Genomic DNA, 18760 nt, shown 5'->3' on the forward strand with positions numbered 1-18760 from the left:
GTAACGAGTGGTTATTTCAGTCAAAGTTGCTCTTCTATCAGTTTGAATCAGTCGGCCCATTCTCCTCTGACCTCTAGCATCAACAAGGCATTTTCGCCCACAGGACTGCCGCATACTGGATGTTTTTCCCTTTTCACACCATTCTTTGTAAACCCTAGAAATGGTTGTGCGTGAAAATCCCAGTAACTGAGCAGATTGTGAAATACTCAGACCGGCCCGTCTGGCACCAACAACCATGCCACGCTCAAAATTGCTTAAATCACCTTTCTTTCCCATTCTGACATTCAGTTTGGAGTTCAGGAGATTGTCTTGACCCTGACCACACCCCTAAATGCATTGAAGCAACTGCCATGTGATTGGTTGTTTAGATAACTGCATTAATGAGAAATTGAACAGGTGTTCCTAATAATCCTTTAGGTGAGTGTATAACATACCCAGCCAGCTCTTCCTGATAGCCAGCCAGCTCTTCCAGACATCCAGCCAGCTCTTCCTGAGGCAGTTTAAAGGGATATATTATTTGTTTTCCATGTTCGAGATCATTTTACACTTTTAGTGTTGTGGCATCTCACAGCAAAACTCCACAGCCCTGTCAAGCAAAAATATGTATAATTTGAATTATACTTCCTGAATTGCCCTTGGATTTAACAGTTTTAGGTAAAGCCTATACAGTTTGAGATGTACATTTGATAAATCTTATGATTTTGAAATAAGGATTGCATTTAAACTAAAGTATGGAAGTCTTCAAATGGGTTTGTAGTCTAGATTATAACTATCCCCTCCTTCATGCAGTGGTATGACTAGAGCAGCCATCTATATTTTGGGAATCATCCCTGAGATTAACATTAAATTAAAGAGGTGTGTTACTATACAGCAGAATGGATGGTTCCAGATTATCTGCCCCTACACACTTATTTTCATCAATAGCAAGCAAGGCAGCAATAACTTCAGATTTTTTAACTTCCTGTACTGTATATTGATTAGTCAATATGTCTGTCAGCTGTGGCAGCCCAGTGCTTCCATTGGAAGTAGACCTCATAGAGTAACACCTTCAACGTGCTCTTTACCTGTGTATTCTATGATTTACAAAGCCTTAAACATCCGTTTGTTTCCGTTTCGGTTTTTGATCCTTGTTTCTCTATCCTACATCGTTGTAGGTGTCTTTTTTGAGGTGTTTCTGGTGGGTGTCCATGGTGGGTGTTTGTTAATACTCTACCAGCTTGGCCAGCGCCCAGTAGGCACCCTCGCAGATGGATTGAGAACCCCCACCAGTTTTATTTTGAAAGTCATTTCTTTTGTTAGTTCTCTGTGTGTTGAGTGACAATATTTTATGTTTATTTATAACGGATTGTTAAATTTCCATCCCAGTTTCAGCTTTAAGGGTTTTACTCAAGGACCTTTCTGTTTCACTTTCATTCATTTTCACTTCATTAATTGAGTAATGGCTTCCTTCTTTCCAGTTGCCACCCTTCCATACAGGTCAGATTTGTGAAACCCTTGTGTCCATGCTACTCGATTGTATTCACATACTCTTTAACCAGTCTTTCACCAGAATAGCCTGTAGGTAAACATCTCTGGCCATCTCTGACTACCTTTGCCTGTTATTCAAGTACTCTGCCTTATGGTTTTGGTTGAACTTGGGAATCATTTAATAATGTGTTTGGCTGTGGCAACCATCCACCTGGAAAGTTACTGTTTACCGGCCCCCACCTGAAACCCATTATAAACCCATTTCAGCCTAAAGAACAATACCTTGAAAAGCTAGGGTGATTCAGTGTTGGATAAAATGGCTGCACGCCGAGCAGCTCCCCAGGTAAGAGTTTTTAACCGTGGCCTAACAAAGCAGTTATTGTACTTGGTTTCTTGATCAAGGCAACAATGGTTGGAGATGGTAGAACTATGCAAACAGCAAAGAAAATTGGAGACTGGGGTGAAATCCTTATCATTTCCTGCTTGCTAATTTGACAAAGTTCACAAGTCTGCTCATGAAAAAACATGTGGTTTTTCTGTGCCCACAAAATCATTAAAAATATAATATAAAAACTTTAGTTCTTTGAAGCTGGTCAACCAAAAGTGAAAGTAAAATGCTAGTCCGAGTTGGAAACAAGGAAGTGGGGAGGGTTGGTTTGAATGTGAACCGAGCTTTCACTAAATACATTTTTTCAAATGTATCCTTTAAACCAATGAACAAATATTTTTTTAACAATTCACAAGTAATGACCAATCATTCATAGTAATTTTGTAATGCTCAAACTGGTTATTGTGTGTCTGTCTGTATCTGTCTGTCTGTGTCTGTCTGTCTGTCTGTGTGTGTCCTGTTGAAAAATAGGAAAACAACTTGGACCACAGCCATGGTTGATGTTGTACAGAAGAGTAACACACAACTTTTACAAACATAACAAAGTGTACTCCAGAAACTACAAGTAACCAATACACCCAAATACAATTCAAAGACTGTAGTTCCAGTCAGTTTCTCAATCTGTTTTTAATAATTACAATCTACAGTATGTAATGTCTGTCTCCTCTCCACTGCAGGTATACTGGAGACAAAACGACTCGAGATCATCAAATCAAATGGCACCATCGACCAGGTATTTGGCAAAGCCATCTTCTACGCCGCAGATCTGCCCATATGGTGGCAGGTTCCTCAGTACGTCCTCATCGGAATCAGCGAAATCTTTGCCAGCATCGCTGGTGAGTCTGGTATTGCATATATTATAAAAAGCGATTGATGATGATTTTTCTAACAGATTTTGTTAACAGTTATAATTTGATCTTGCACCCACTAATTCAGTACTAATCGATATTGATAGATGGTTATCATTAATGACCTTCATTGCAGCACTACCATTATCCATGAGCCAGTAATGGCATGTTTTTAAGTTTTAAAGGACACGTTGAAGTGCAGTCTATTTATCACAATGAATGTGAAAAGGTTACTTTACATAGTCTTCCTTTCCTCCGGTCCTTGAAGACCAGGCATTGATGTTTTTCTATGCCTCATTGTTACGTCCTAATGAGTCACCCAATCAATGCTTTTCCTTTCTAAAACACAAAACCCCTGCTTGCGTCCTGAAATTCATGTAGCTGCTGTTATCTGCAGGGATTGATTTTGCCCAAAGGCCATACAGTAGTTGATAGCACAGTCGGATTTAACATTGGACTTTGCTGAGCTGCATGTTTTCTGGTGAATCAGATTTAAGCACAGCTTGTAGGCTCAGAAGGTCATCCATACTGGTCAACACCCACATGCAGTGAATTGCGCCTGCGATGAACTTACTCTTCCAAAAGGACATGATGAAATTATAGTTTAAGGTTGTTGTATACTTTCCAAATTGTTTCGGTTTTTCCCTGAGCGAGAATAAAAACCTATCATTTCTGTTAGTGTATTCCAGCACAATGGCTGATAGTAAGTGGGTAAGCATCAGTCAATTTCCAGACTGGTATTTATTCTTTCTACAGTGTCTGCAGAGAGCCAACAATCATATTTGTTGTTTGAAAGTGAAACCAATTCTCACTGTTCCACTCATCCAAAAATAATGCCAGGGAAATTATGCTTTGAACTGGGACTGTGAATTATGTCAGTACAGCAATCATTTGTCATTCCTATGTGCGGTGACATACTTTTCAGCTGCAAAGCCCACAAGTACAAAGAAAAGCTATGCTATTTTCTACCATTTGCCCTTTGCCAAAAAAACACTCTTTGCTTATAGATGTCAACATCTTCATTTCATTTTCTTCGTCTCTGCTCCGGTCAGCAGAAGGACAGCTTTACTCTTGACTTATGAACCTTAATTATTTACATGAGAAAATTGAGTTTTAGCAAATAGTATAATTTCTTTAAATACTGAGAATATTGTTTGATGTTCGGCATTACATTAATTGTGCCCAGTCATTTCATTTCTGAAACATTTCAATGACCTGGATGACTACCCCTCCTTAACATTTCCAGCATTATCTCTATCATGTACTAGGCAGTACCATGTGTTTCTCTTCCTTTGCCCAAACATTGTCTCCACAAAGGAAAGCATAATGGATTCCATGTTTTAGTCTGTGTTGTATGCCTGGCGGTGGAGACAGAAGTGTGAGCCAGACAGCCAAGTTGGCTGCCAAAGGTTCAGGACGGTCTTGAGTGTAGCCCTCCGCGTCCAGTCATCCACTCAATCCTAGCACACGCTGCCACGGACGTGTAAGGACGTTTCCGTGACTGTGTCTTCGGCTCATGTCTCGTCAGGCTTCCTTTGCGGTCATGGCTATAAGCTCTGTGGATCCCCCAACTATGACACAGGCCAACCACGTTGACGTTCGAGGGATTGGTGCCAGTGGTAGGTCAGCCACACTATGGCCCTTGGAGCCGTTACTGCCAACAATAGCCACTACATCTAGGATTAGCCCTTACCAGGTAGAAATACATGGTAATTAGATTTTGTGTGTCTGGGGGTACATTCAGAGACTTTGCTGATACAGAATGAATTAATTCACCTTAAGTATGTATTCACCGCATTTAATTAAATATCCACATTATCAATTAACTTGGTTAACTTTAACATTATTAAGTTATGTTTGGAACGGTGTTCACGTTGGTTTTCCCAGGGTGTCTATTAAAAAAACAGTGGCGGTCACACTTTACTACAGTGTCGGGACGACCGTGAAATTCAAATGCAGACATAAGGAAGCTGTGGGGAGCCCTAAAATAAACTTCCGCTGCACTCCTATCACACTGGCCCACTGGGGGTGTCTTCAATGAGAATTGGATGACAGAATTGTGACATATGTCTGGAAAACCAGTTTCCCCTTGGTCGTATTCTGTTTTGAATAAATCATTTGAATATATCTAGGTACCCACCTACTCCCCCACTACAATCCTTCCAGCCTCAGAGGTACCAGGGTAATTATGTGCTTATACCCCCCGTAGTTCTTCTGCTTTCAGGCACTAACAATATATGAAAACTTTGCAAAAAGGTTCCCTCTGGGATTTTTAATTATGTATTGCTCTTTTGAAAATGTTAAAGGCTAATGTTTTTTTTCCAAGAAAGAAAAATCACCCCTTCGACACAGCCCTCGGGAGAAAGCAAAATAAAATATTTTAACGTTCTGGTTACGTTTTGAATAATTCAGCCTCTTGGTGCAGAAAGGTCAGGCTGTTTGTTTTGTGTGTGGTAGTGAAGCGGACATCATTATAATTCCATCCCAACTTGTATCCACCTCCACATAGAGTAAGGGATTTAGAAAATAGTTCTGCAAAGACTTCCTTTCACTACAGAGCCCATTGTACAGTCGGACATTGTCTGAGAGGCCTCCATCCGTTCCCCTATGGTATGTATTGCATTAACAGCGGACCAGGGCATTTTTGTAATCTGTGAAAAGGTTATCTGAGGATACAAATAAAAGTGTTCAGATCGAAACAAATGGAAAGGTCAGGTGTGTTGTGGCAGAGCGTTTGACACAGTGTAATAAAGTGCCCGTGCCACATTATTTTATTCTATTAGGAAGGGTTTTCGTTCACACCTCCCTCTGTATTGTAACAACCTGAGTTAGTCCCAGTCCAGGTAGCTGTGAGAGGAGTCGTGTGAAGCATACATTCCTTGTAATGTTCCCCTCAGAGGATGGTTTAAAAAGGCATCCTTACTTAACAGAGGCTGCCTAATCTCTCCTGACAGCTTCAGCTATAGGGCCTAATTTGAAAAATCACAAGTTTGAGGCACCATGAAATTATCAATGTCAGCTAGCAGGCAGGCAGCTCTCATGGCAAAAGAAAAAACGATTTGATGTTTTTCTCTCCCTTTCCTCTCCCTCTCTCTTGCTTGCACGCTTTCTGTCTGTCTCTCGCTTGCGTGCTTTCTCTCTGTCTCTTGCTTGCGCGGTTCCCTCAAGCCATTCGTTTTTCTCATGGCATATAAAATATTGAACGACTTTGCCAGAAACAATTTCAGGTGCTTGAGGCGGGTCCTCTGCTGGCCGGTAACCCACAGGTGTAAGGAGAAGAAAACAGCCCTATGTTTTACTGGTATTTACAAGTAGGTGTTTAGGGGTTCACCAAATATTTTGTAATATAATACTAAATTGTTCACATTTTTCTCCCCTCCAATTTCTTTTGTGATTCTTAAAAAAAAAAAAATTTACACATTTCCTAGCTAACAACCACAGTTGAGATTGCAGGTGGTGAACCTGCCACAAGGAGTTGCTAGAGCGCCATGAGAAAGTAATATTTTCGGAAATCCTCCTTGGACAGCACGGAGCCAATCCCCACCATCCTGTGCCGTTAATGTTTTATCTCCAACTATCTGTCCATCACCATTGTCATCTGCAGTGAAGCCAAAATGTTTCCAAACTAGAGATTTCAGTCATGATGCCAGATCCTCCAGTAGGACAGAACTGTACCCCACAAAAGCATGGTTTAAAATGATTTTGAGATTTGAATACAACATGCGACGGACGGATATGTTGTGTAAATACACTGGTCAAGTTGTTGTTTTAGGTAAAGCCCTATTATTCTGATCTCATCTCCCCTCGTTGGCTCCTGAGTCCGAGTGGGACATGTGGGTGATGAGTCATCGTCAGGATAACGCACACTGTCTGCTGCTGACTCTGGACTTGGTTGGCACTGGTTGTTGAAAGAATGCACACAAAATTGTGGCTATGGGGTAAAATATGGGTATTATTATTTATTATTATTATAAATGTTATTTTTTTGTCATTTGGGCTTGCGACAGGCTGTTTTTGATGTCAAGCATGCCTGACGCAAAGGTCTGCTCCCTCGTTCCTCTTTGCCACTCAAAGGATGCTTGACAGAACTTGCAAACCCTAATCAGATTAATCTGTGTTGTCTGAGAACACAATCTCATTTGCTGCACCAGTCTGGGAGCAATTAGGGATAACAGTCCTGCTCAGGGACAGAACAACAGACTTTTCATCTCGCGATGTCAGGGATTCTATCTTACCGCCTTCAGGACACAGATCAGATGCTCTAACCACTAGGCTACCTGGCGACTCTTGGTTCAATCTTACCATGCAATGACTTAATACGATGTATACATTTTCTATGATATTTTAAGGAATAGATTTATAGGAAGAGCGGAGGGAGAGAAGCCGGTGAATGCTGACTGAAAGGCGATGGTGGATTGCTGATTATGGCTGTTACACGTGCTACATTTACATGCATGGAATTCAAGTAGACGTTACTGGAGCGCCACATATGATACTAGTAGCTGTTCACTTCTGAATGACTTAATGAATTCATTTTATAAACATTTAATCAGGCACTAGTACTTTCTTTAGACTGGAGGGCCTAAAAATGTGCTAGTATCATATGAAACAGTACTATGTTTTTCTAAAGGCTTTTGAAACCATGTTCGTGTCCATTAAGCTTTCATTTTTATAATTTTTTTCTGCCAACTAATTAATTGGGTAAAATATTACTCATTGTTGGGTAAACACAAAGTTGTGTGGTTGTTTCACCTAGCTATCAATGTATAGCTCTAAATGTATGCAAAGTGTAATTCTCTCTGGATAAGAGCGTCAGCTGCATCACTCAAATGAAAAATTGTTGTTGGTATCTTTGGTCTGTGTTCAGCTAAGTGTCTCTGTCTCCCCACCCAGGTCTTGAGTTTGCCTACTCAGCCGCCCCCAGGTCCATGCAGAGTGCCATCATGGGGTTGTTCTTCTTCTTCTCTGGGATTGGTTCTTTCGTTGGCTCTGGCCTACTGGCCATTGTCTCCCTCAAGGGGATTGGCTGGATGTCCTCCCACAAGGACTTCGGTAAGAATAACATTTTTGTTCTAAAAGCAGGTACTTATTCTTTGCCAGTCTTCATTGCTGAAAATATATCAGAGGTGGACAGGGTCTTCAAAGAGAAGTGATTGGGTATGATGATGTATTGTATCAACTCCTAAGAATATATGGACTCCAGGGAGGACTGCTCCTGCAATGGGCCTTAAACATGGACACAGTGAACAGAGTTGTCCAGGGACGATGAACTGTATGATGCTCTAGTTCCATCTACAATCATGATGTTATAGAGGTTACTGTACGGTAAGATGGGTGTCACAAAGCATGATGAAGTTTAATCATCTTATTGATTGTTTATGATCTATATTTTCAACAGATGTTTCCTTTGAAACCAAGGTCTCATTTACAAGGGAGTCAGGCGTGGACACAATATACGAAATACAATATGAAGCACATACTGTATTCAAGAAAAACGCATCATATACCTCCGCATGAAAGGTCCCAAATAAATATTTTAATGCTGTATAAAAAAACATCCAGTGTTATGGAAAGCTAAAAACAAACTTAATGCAGATTTACCCAACTTATAGGTTGGGTTTCCAGAATTAGCCATCTCTTGGACCCAGTATGGAAATGTCCTAACTTACGTGTGTCTTCATATTGACACGTGGATTCCCTCAGCAGTGTTTACTCTCACAACATCAACAGAAATGTATTTCCTGGGGGGACTTGTCAGAAGAATTTTCATGTCTCGCCCTTATTTAAAATCCACTTAAGGAGTTTGTAAATGAGTTGTGTCGAAAAGAGAAAAAACAACCCTGGTGCAATTCTCTTGTTTTAAGAGTGTTTCCCGTAATAAATAGAGATGTCAGACTAACGACAAAAGGTTTGTGTAAATCTGTCGTCGGGTAGAATGAATAGCGTGGCAGTGGCAGCAGATGGATGTGTTCCCTGGTGAGAGGAGCCTTGCGGCCCAGATGCACTTTACTGGGAGCATGTGGTAAATAAGACCGCACTGTAAATTGTTTACCCACAAACACGTAATAGCTCATTAATACAGTGTGCCGACAGTTTGGGAAGTATTTTCTGATGATGTTAGCACTTGGAGATTGTTGGCAAGGCTTCGTAAATCCATCCTTTAACTTTTCTCGCCCATGGAGCCGTTTGTTTAGTAAGCATCATTTGATTGTTAAACTAGTGCGATTTTCCTGCAAGCTTTCTTTCTCTCCTTCTCCATCTCCCTCTTTTCACTTTGAAATCATTTAAAGACAGGCCGAACAGCGTAAGGGCAGGCTAACCGAATAACACATCAAGGTCGCCAAAGCTTTGGTCTCAATATCCGCCAAAAAGTGAGTTCCTTGTTCTGCATGTCTTACCTCCACGACCTTTGCTGGTACCCGTCTCTGTCCCCCACCACATCTTGGGTTTTACACTCCGCAGGAGCTATGGATACGCGTCCTCCTTATTTCCCTGGCCGAGGGCTGTAGAGGCAGAGCAGTGTGGAGTGAAGCAGGCAGTGAACACAAGGCTTGGCGAGCAGAGCAGAGTAGGCCTGGGGACAGCCACCAGGTATTAATCACTGGCTGCGGGCCTGATTACACAGACCTTTCCTCTTAAGTAAAGCTGCCCCTGAGCTTGCACAGCGAGCGAGCTTCCGCCTTGGTGTGCTAGAGGCCACAACTCGTTGGTAGTGGATGCTAGATAGGCTGATGTCATAGCGCCCCTTTCATAGTAATTGAGCAATTTGTCAGCCATCTTAGCTAGGTCCTGTTTTAGAGCAGCAACAAATGGAAAACATGGCAGGGATCATTGCAACTCCTTTATTTCATTTACGGGACATATATAAAAAAAACAATTATGCATAGGATAATGTGTATAATCACAAAATAGTTTCGCTTGCCACCATTAGCCAACCATTCCAGTGGCTGCAGTTATGCCGGCATGTTAGATTCAGTGAGGAGCAGTCATATAGCAGGATTACATTGGGAAGGCATAGAATAGCTGTTGACAAAATGCTTGAAAATGATGGTGTCATAGATTGCCAAAAGGACACTCCCAGACCATATGAATGGATGTTCTTGCAGTAGCCTGGGAGCAAAACATACAGGCAGGGGTTTGGCATTTATGTTCAGCTGGTAAAGTATTATGAGAGGGGCACAACATTGTAGTGAACGTAATGTGTGCAAAATGGTAGAGAATAATTTAGTGGTTAGGATTGATGACAATGAAATGTTCACCCACTAATTATTCCAGTTACTATTCACTGCTGGTATATATATTCAATTTCAAGTCAATGTTAAAATGTTGGTTTTAATACAAGTATGTGTAATTTCTCAACTAGTGCAGAAGCAGCTAGATTGTATTGCTTTTTCAAGACTTGGAATGTACATAAGCTACAACTGTCTACAATATCTGAATGAATGTGAATTCCCCTTTTACTTAACACAGGAAATGATATTGGCTGGGCACCCAAGAGGACTCTGTGGTTATTAAACAGTGGCATATATTTTTGCTATGAAACCCCATCGAATGCAGTTGTGAAATTGTGGGGCCAAAATTGCATTTGGCATTTTTATTTGAAATGTTTCAATCATGCTGTAGAAATGTATTTGTGGATGTTTGTTCTTTGTATTGATGTGTAAGCTTAGGCTTGCTTAAAGGGATAGTTCGTCTAAAAATCATATTTATCCAGAAAATCACAAGTTTGTCTGGAATGGACATTAGTCATTTGTTCCAACCCTCCATTATTCAGCTCTGACCCCAGCTGTAATTAGCATTCTTAACATCGTCCAAATTCATGAACGGAAACTGTGCATCCCACTACAGCAAATCTGAAGTTAACATTGACGCATTGGGACGTCAGATAGGATTTTGTTGCCCTATCTCCTACTTTATGTATTCAACTTCTCATGAACAAGTATAGAAGAAAATTCTGATATGATGCATTTCAAAATGACAAGCCATAAGCATTTTGTAACTAATATCGGGATTAGGTGTTTGACTTGGTGACTAATAATACCCCAATTGTCAGTCAGTCAGGCAGCCTGACATTACATCTGTCTGGCAATTCATCACATTTCTTTATGTGGTCCTATAAAAGGCAGTCATCTCATCTCTAACATAAAATGCAATGGGTTCAGTTAACCTTACATATAGGCAAGTCAATAAAATGGCAGCCTTCTCTTTTTCTGCCTCATAAGTTTGCCTGTACACATGAAGATGTTTTATTCTGCTGAAGTGGTTATCTCCTTTGAAATGTTGCCTAGTATATTCATACCCTTGACTTTAAGGACCACTAAGCTTGAGGCACAAGTATAGTTGTTTAGTTTTTGTTTACTTACAGTCAAAGGCAAAAAACACAATTCTTGAATTTTCATTGTGTTATGTTCATTAACAGTCTAGTTAGAGGCGCTCATATCCTGCTCATGTCACATTGGATTATACTTAGCGGGTGTTTCAGTTTTTTAAGGTTTGAGATTGGTGGTTTAGTGGTATAATATGATACATGAATAAGGGAAGTCCTCCTTTTTTGAAAGAGGAAAGTATGTGTGAGAATGACATTTGTTCTAACGTAAAACAATACAAAAAGAGTTCTAAAGGTATTGATTTCTCCATCGATACGCGTAACAAGTTTATTGATAGATCCTGTAGAATACAATTACCAGTACTCCTTTATTTGCTGCCTACAGTTATTCTAGTCAGTCCAGAGATTTTACAATACAAGAAAGAGAAGTCAAAGAGGCGCTAATGGAAAACATTAAAGCATGCATTGATTTTGTCATACATTTTGTATCAGAATATGGTATGGAATATCTTAAAGCAGTGTTTCCCAATCCTGGTCCTGGGTGACATCGGAGACAGAAGAATTTCAAAAGTACAATTTCAAATATCAAAATAGTTTTTTGTTTTTCTCAAATCATTTTCCCCCTGATATTCTTTTTGGAGCCAGTTATATTACTTATTCTGAGGGGACGTTTATTCAATCTGTAAAACACAATTATGGTCAATAAACGGGTGGCTCTGTATTTATTCAGTTGTTGTTCTATCTTGGCCTCTCCTCTCCAAGTCCCCTTAAAGCAATCTCCGCTGTTTTAATTAAGGCTTTGCTTGTGATATCTGAAGGTTGCTTAAACTGAATTATCTGTTTGAAATACAAGCAGACTCTGCAGGTATACTCCCACTGTGCCAGCCTCCTGCATTGTTTTATTCCCTATGAATAATTGAACAATTGTTGGACTTGTTTCTTTCCTTCACTTACATTTTAAACATGGCCCACCTTGAGAGACGCGGGGAGCACCAACAGAAAAGGCTTGAAATGGAAAAAAAAATTACGTTTCTAGCTTTTTGCTATTCTTGAATCACAAAATGGCTGTTGCCATTCTAATCAGAAGCAGTATTTTCATTCCTTCTAAATGTTAGATGAAAGATTTTCTATTAGATTAATTGTATTTGCATAGATGAGTAACCCTGTTAAGTCATATGTTATTTTCAAACAATACACATTGTATTGTCCCCCTAATAATGAGCTCTATCCCAATAGTCTTTCTGCAATACTCTACTTTCCCAACTGTCTATAAAGACCATTCCGGCCATCTAGACAGCAGCGGGACCCCTGGCAGTAGGACACGTCTCCTCTATGTTGTGTGTGGATATGATGTGGACACCTGACAGGCGGTCCCTGTAACACGTTGTTTAATTCAGTCCTATTATGAACTGCTAAAGGCGCAGCCTGAGGCATGTGTACTGTCGTTTTACATACATCTAGACAGCCTGCCAAGTAAGTCTCTTGCCTGTTGCAGTTCAGAGGTTCTTCACGGCTAATGCCAAACTGCATCTCCTGCTGCCTCCCCCTGGTGAGGTTTTATCTGCAGTAAATCCACTGAGTTTTTAGACAGGATTTATTTCCAGTTAGAGCTTTCAGAGGGAATGGTATCGTTTTGTGTTGTAGAAGGAAATGAGAGCTCAGAGGTCCTGGACTGTGCCCTCTGCCATGAAATCATGTCTCCTTTAAACTGCTTTGGTAGAATGACAAAACAAGCAAATAAATGAATGCAAGCCGACAGTATGTGTACATTTTGCATACCCTTGGATAATTGGTAATATATGTACCATTTGTAAAGTAAACATGATTGAGCAGGCAAAACATGTCTTTTATTTCTTATGGGATTCACATTCAACTGTAGGTCATAACAGAATGGCACAATCATAAAACAAAACATGGCAACAAAGAACAAAATGACCCCTGTTCAAAAGTCTTCATACCCTTAGTTCTTAATACTGTGTATTGCCCTCTTTAGCATCAATCACAGTGTCTTTTGTAATAGTTGTCTATAAGCCCTGAATTCTTGCAGGCGGTATAGCTGCCCATTCATCCTAAATTTCACAATTTCTGCCAGGGTATGCAAACTTATGAGCACAACTGTATATGGTTAGTGTTTGTTGGCCTGACTCATGACCTCCAAATTGTATTCAGTCAGAATGTCATGCCCTTGGTTAATTGGGGTCATGATAATGACCTCCCCAGTATTGTGGATGTTTGATGTTGTCTGGTGTACATAGTGACTCTGTGACCCTCACTGAGGGAGAACTGGTGTTCTCCTGGCCTAAGGGACCTGAGCTCTGAAGGGACAGGTATAATAAGACTCCACTGGCACGGAACCCATGGGCCATCAGACCGCTGTCCCTGTTCTCTCCCAGTAGCCCACACCGCCCACCATCACTGTGGGAAATGACAAGAAGACTTTTGGAATTACATCCATATCAAATGAATATCAACCCTGGTCCTTGTCCTCTAGGTCTTTATTTACCGTGTCACTTCCACTCTGAGCACTTAAGAGGTGCATCCTTTTGACAGCGCTTTGCCCTGCAGCTTTGGACTGGCTCCTTTTCAGATACAGTATGTAGGGTAGCTACTGTAGCTCTGTCCGTACTCCCGTGTACCCTTCTCAGGCTAAAAGACCGTGCCAGGCTGTGTGCCTATTGTAGAAACCAAAACTGTTTTTAATAAACTGGAGAAGAACCCCAGGCTGGGTAGTCTGATAGGGCAGCCGTCAAATGAATAGCTGTGATTTGCGTCAAAGTGCTGCAGGCTGAACAGTAAGGCCAGTAAACCAGACTGCTTAGCATGGCCAGGGGTGGAAAGCCTCTCTAATGCCAACACAATTGTCAGACAATGCAGAGTTTAAGTTTCAAAATGGAGGATTTAATGCAGCTGTCGGCTTTTCCCTTCATGTCAAACTGTAGCGGGGAAAAACAAGATTTTGTTTAGAACTCCTCTCAAGTGTTTATTTGATGAATAGGGACAACCAATCAGCAGTGCCAGCATTGAATTCTGAAGTAAAGACTGCAATAGCCGGGTGCAAATATAAACCTTGGCAAGAGGCTTCTTAATAATGATGCACTGCTGAGACTGGTGATGTTTAGCTGTGAATAAGGGTGATCCTGTTTATCTCATTAAGACAGATGGGTAATATTTTCAAACAATGAAGAAAGCAATCGCAGGTAATTGCATGAAATTCTGTAGTTATTTGATTAATCTGAATTTAATTTGTCCATGTAAAAAGCTCAGCACTGAGTTACTGTAACGACAGATCAGGGTGTGATTGTGTCAGAAAACGACCTACATTAGAATACAGAATAGCATTTTCACCATAAACAGTAAAATGGTCACTTTAACATAGCTCCCAATGTTTAAGTAGGCAGCCTGCTGAGGAAATGCATCTCTTTTGAAATGGCTTTTTCAGTTATTTTCCTCCAATTCAAATGTGTGCATAGTTGAATATATACACACAAACACACACACACACAGCTCTGGGGAAAAAATTAAGAGACCACTGCAAATGTAACTGTTCCTCACTCAAAACCTTCCTTTTCAACTTTTTTGGAAAGGAAAGAAAAAGGTGCAGTGGTCTCTTAATTTTTTCCATATAAGTCTGGTGCCTCGTGTAGCTACACTTACGTCACAGCAAACACACTTAGCCACTGCATCTTAAGGGAGTGCATCCATTTTAAGATAGTTGCCTTTGTCTCTACATGGTCAGATGCATCTGTGGCAGGGAATGACGGAGGCATGCAGGAGTAGTCTCTCGAGCCAGACGGCTTACTTCTGCAATCTTTGAAAGCAAGGTCTGGTCACAGGAGACTATGCAGGAGTAGTGAACTGAGAAAACTAACATATTTTGATCAAATTTAGGAAACCAAATGTTAAAATACAGTTTCAGAAAGACTGGTAAATATTAAAATACAATGTACTGCCCAGCCCTAACAAACCCCCTCACACACACAAGTACACGCAGCTTATATTTCAATCTCACCAAGGCAGAATGTAGGCAATCTGTGAAGTTTGTACCATTGTGTTTTTTTCTTTTCCTTATTGAATTCATTCCCCTGAGGAAACAAACAGTCCTTTTAATAGTGATGAAAGACTCCCCGCCTCTCCTCACAGCTGTGGTTCAGACTCTTCTGTTATTTCTCATGCTTCAATCCCAGATCATCAGTAATGCCCTCTATGTGCGTATTGGGGGTCAAACTGTGTTGTATTCGGAGCAGTTCACTGTAATAAGACAGTAAGACGGCAGCTTTCCACTAGCCTGACAGAGTTCTGTTTCTTCCCATGCACCAACCACTTTAGACAGATTTCATTTCTCTCAAAAGAGTGAGCTAAACATGGAAGAAAAACAACTGTCGTATGACACATGACATTGTCAGGTTATGTTCGTAAGCTTGAATGGAGCATGTATCACTGCTTGTTGATGTTGGTGTCATGCTCCTGTCCCTTTTCTGGCTTGTTCTCCCTCTCTGTGGGTTACATCAACCGCTGCTGTTTTTGTCATGTTTTATTTCATTTTGATGATTTGTATACCCTTTTATTTTGACTCACAAATGATGACTTCGGCACTGTTCCTTATTCTTCCCCATCTCTTTCTCTTTGTACCTTTTTGTGGTGTCTGTCTGATGTGTTTCATTGATGTCATAACAATGCCCCTGTGGCTCCTCCCCCTGCTCCCCTGTCTCTAGGTAACATTAATGACTTCTCCCCCTACTCCCCTATCTCTAGGTAACATTAATGACTCCCAGCTCAACTACTACTTCTTCCTGTTAGCGGGGATCCAGGGCCTCACCTTGCTGGTTTTCCTCATCGTGTCTGTCAAGTACGACAAACAGAAGAGTGGTAGAGCAGGAAGTCAAAGGCAGGGTGCCACGTCCTCTTGACCCATCCCCCTCACCCTACCCGCCTTGGTGCAAAGTGGTTTGAGCCAAAACCCTTTCCTGATTTTGCTACGGGATAGAGTTTATTTTCCTCATGCACATCTTCACGTTAGATCAACTTCATCTTAATGTATTATTTTTGTACAGCACCTTATTTAAACAGTCTTAACCATGTTTGAAACTGTTTATTTTTAGATGACCGGGTTCTATCATTTTTACCAATTATTTAAGCTGATGTCGGATTTATGTCATCAGCAGATAAGTATGGCATTTTACAACTGGGCGCCCTTTTTACTTTTATATCTTAAGTAACAATTAACACACCGATTTGAACTAAATTTCAGACACCCTGAAACACCACTTTGAACAACTTTCAAGGCTTTGACTTGATACTGACTGATCAGGTTGTTGGGTTCCTAGTAAAGCCTTTGCACTACAGGAATTCTGCCATATTCAGATTATAATAAATGTTATTTAGGTCTGTGTGTGGGTGTGTTTATGACATTTATAGGGTAAATAGAAAAGGGCTTTTACTAATTACCATTACCATTGTTTTCACCTACTGTGTGTTTTTAATATGGTATTATGTTTTCGCTCTTTAATGTTGAATGAAATATTTTGTATTTTTTTTTACTGTTGCTCATATACTGCATTAATACACTTTGTCTTCTAGGTGTTGAGATCTGAAATTAATTCATATCTGGTTTCATTATTGAATGAAATGTGCTTGGTACGTCCATAAATAAGGTATAGCGTATTACCATTCCACTATGCAATGATTTATTGATTTAATCAAAATGATTACATATTCAATGGAACAGGTGCCAGCTGTTTAAACTTGTTTACAGGTTATCATAATTTAATCAAACTAACCATCGACAACCAACAAAAGCATTATACAGTGTTTTTGACTGCTGCAGGAAAAGATTATGCAAATGTAATATGAATAAAGTTTTAAAAACAACACAAAATATCCATTAGAATGTCATTGTCTGCTTGGATTGAAGGTTGAGAATAAGGACAGGATGTTCGTTATAGTCTCTGTTGAACAGCCTCTGATCTGAATGTATTCAGGTCAAAGTCCACATGGTGTGGACCAGGCTTAACATGGACAGTCTGCACGTCCACATGGTGTGGACCAGGCTTAACATGGACAGTCTGCACGTCCACATGGTGTGGACCAGGCTTAACATGGACAGTCTGCACGTCCACATGGTGTGGACCAGGCTTAACATGGACAGTCTGCACTTTCCGGTAGTGCAGTTTCATGACTACGGTATATCCATCATAGGGTTAACAATTTAAAGAACAATCCATACAAGCCCTCTTATGTAGTTGATACTTTTCACCCCACTCAAAGCTTTAACTATTGACTGTGGTACTTATCAACTTTCACCAATGGATTTCATTTATTTATCAATCGCTTGTGATTGTTTAGGAGTGATTTACTTTTGCTTTATCTAAGATTTACAGTAAATGCAAGATTTGAAACCTGAAAGTTAGATATTTATAAACCAAAATCCTTTTGGAGTTTGAGGGATTTTGAAGTAAATTTTATTGTAAATCAGAATATAATGGTCACAGATATGATAATCCATAAAGGAGCAATATGTAGAATGTTTTCACCATGTAGAAGCTAGGTGAATTGCAACCACAACAATTTGCATTCAAACTAACTCTCTCAAATTTAGCACGGTAAAATTTGTTTGATAATCAACATTAAATCGATTTTTTTTTTTTTCCTCCCAACAATTGCTAAGCATTTCAGGTGAAGCATTCCAGGACCATGGAAATTGTCAAGAGAAACCAAATATTCACCAAATGTATATTATACAACGAAATTTAACTTGCTTCCTTTTTGGACTGTTTTGTCACTTTTGGTGAACTGCATTTATACATATTACTCCTTTTTATTAATAATGATACTAAAAAGGGTGTGCCAAGTCCATACCCAGAGGACATGCAAATCTCTCAACATTAACAATAACAGGGCATGGTAGCAATATTGTTTTTGTATCATTTAAAAAATCCAGTGCTGGATTAAAGTGAAAAAACAAATTGTCACTGTCCAAATACTTCGGAACATGTTGAATTGACCTTTAATTATTGTGTAAGAACCACTTACTAACTAATTGACTGTGTTTTATGATATTTGGCCATTATTGTGTTTGTGAATGATGTAGCTCCTTATTTTATTCAGGCTTTAAAGTCAGAATCTTCCTTTTGTCATCTTAGGAGCTTTTTATTGTATTTTTTGAAAATGTGTTTTTGTGGGAGATTATTATTTTGCTAATAAAACGGATTAACATCTAAGTATGGAAAATGTATGGTAATTAATCAATTTGAAATTCAGACTGTTCTATTTAAATAAAGACTTTCATGACCTTGTATACCATGTTAAATCTGCTATGGCAATACCTTTTGTTTTTTGTTTCCAGTTCATGTAATCCATTAATGATTTGACTTTTCAAGAAGGTAAAAATATTCTTCCAATTATTATCATGCTTGTATTTGGAATCAGCTTGTCACAACTCAATCTAACACTGAATATCATACGTTTACATAACATCACTGTTACTTTCAAAACTTGCCATTACATGAGCACACAATTCAGGAAAGGAACTACAAGCCTGCTTGATAATCAAAGTTCAATTCTTTTTTACCCAGCATATGTGGAAGCTCAAGGAAGTGTTAAAAAACAAACAATGGACAGTGTAGTGGAGTAATATTTTACATGTAACTTGTGACCAGTATACAATTATGCAAACATTCCCAAGATGTATTTCACCCCATCATTTATAGTAAGGTGTGATGCAAGCATGCAATA

At 39.8% G+C, this 18760-nt stretch overlaps 1 protein-coding gene across 2 annotated transcripts in view; it reads left to right on the plus strand.

Moving 5' to 3' along the window:
* slc15a4 (solute carrier family 15 member 4) overlaps positions 1-18541 on the plus strand; it is a 32895-nt gene extending 14354 nt beyond the window's left edge. Inside the window, exons 7-9 of one of the 2 annotated variants that reach the window (XM_020052675.3) lie at positions 2327-2420; positions 2533-2691; positions 7597-7685. In XM_020052675.3, the coding sequence (XP_019908234.1) occupies positions 2327-2420; positions 2533-2691; positions 7597-7603 (260 nt within the window). In that variant the 3' untranslated portion in view covers positions 7604-7685. Of the gene's footprint in view, positions 1-2326; positions 2421-2532; positions 2692-7596; positions 7756-15781 lie in introns of those variants that run through there. The other variant, XM_010895714.4, reaches the window with a different exon arrangement.
* The last annotated feature ends 219 nt before the right edge of the window (positions 18542-18760 follow it).

This window comes from Esox lucius, chromosome 13 (genome assembly GCF_011004845.1).
Source record: "Esox lucius isolate fEsoLuc1 chromosome 13, fEsoLuc1.pri, whole genome shotgun sequence".
NCBI classification, from domain to species: domain Eukaryota; kingdom Metazoa; phylum Chordata; class Actinopteri; order Esociformes; family Esocidae; genus Esox; species Esox lucius.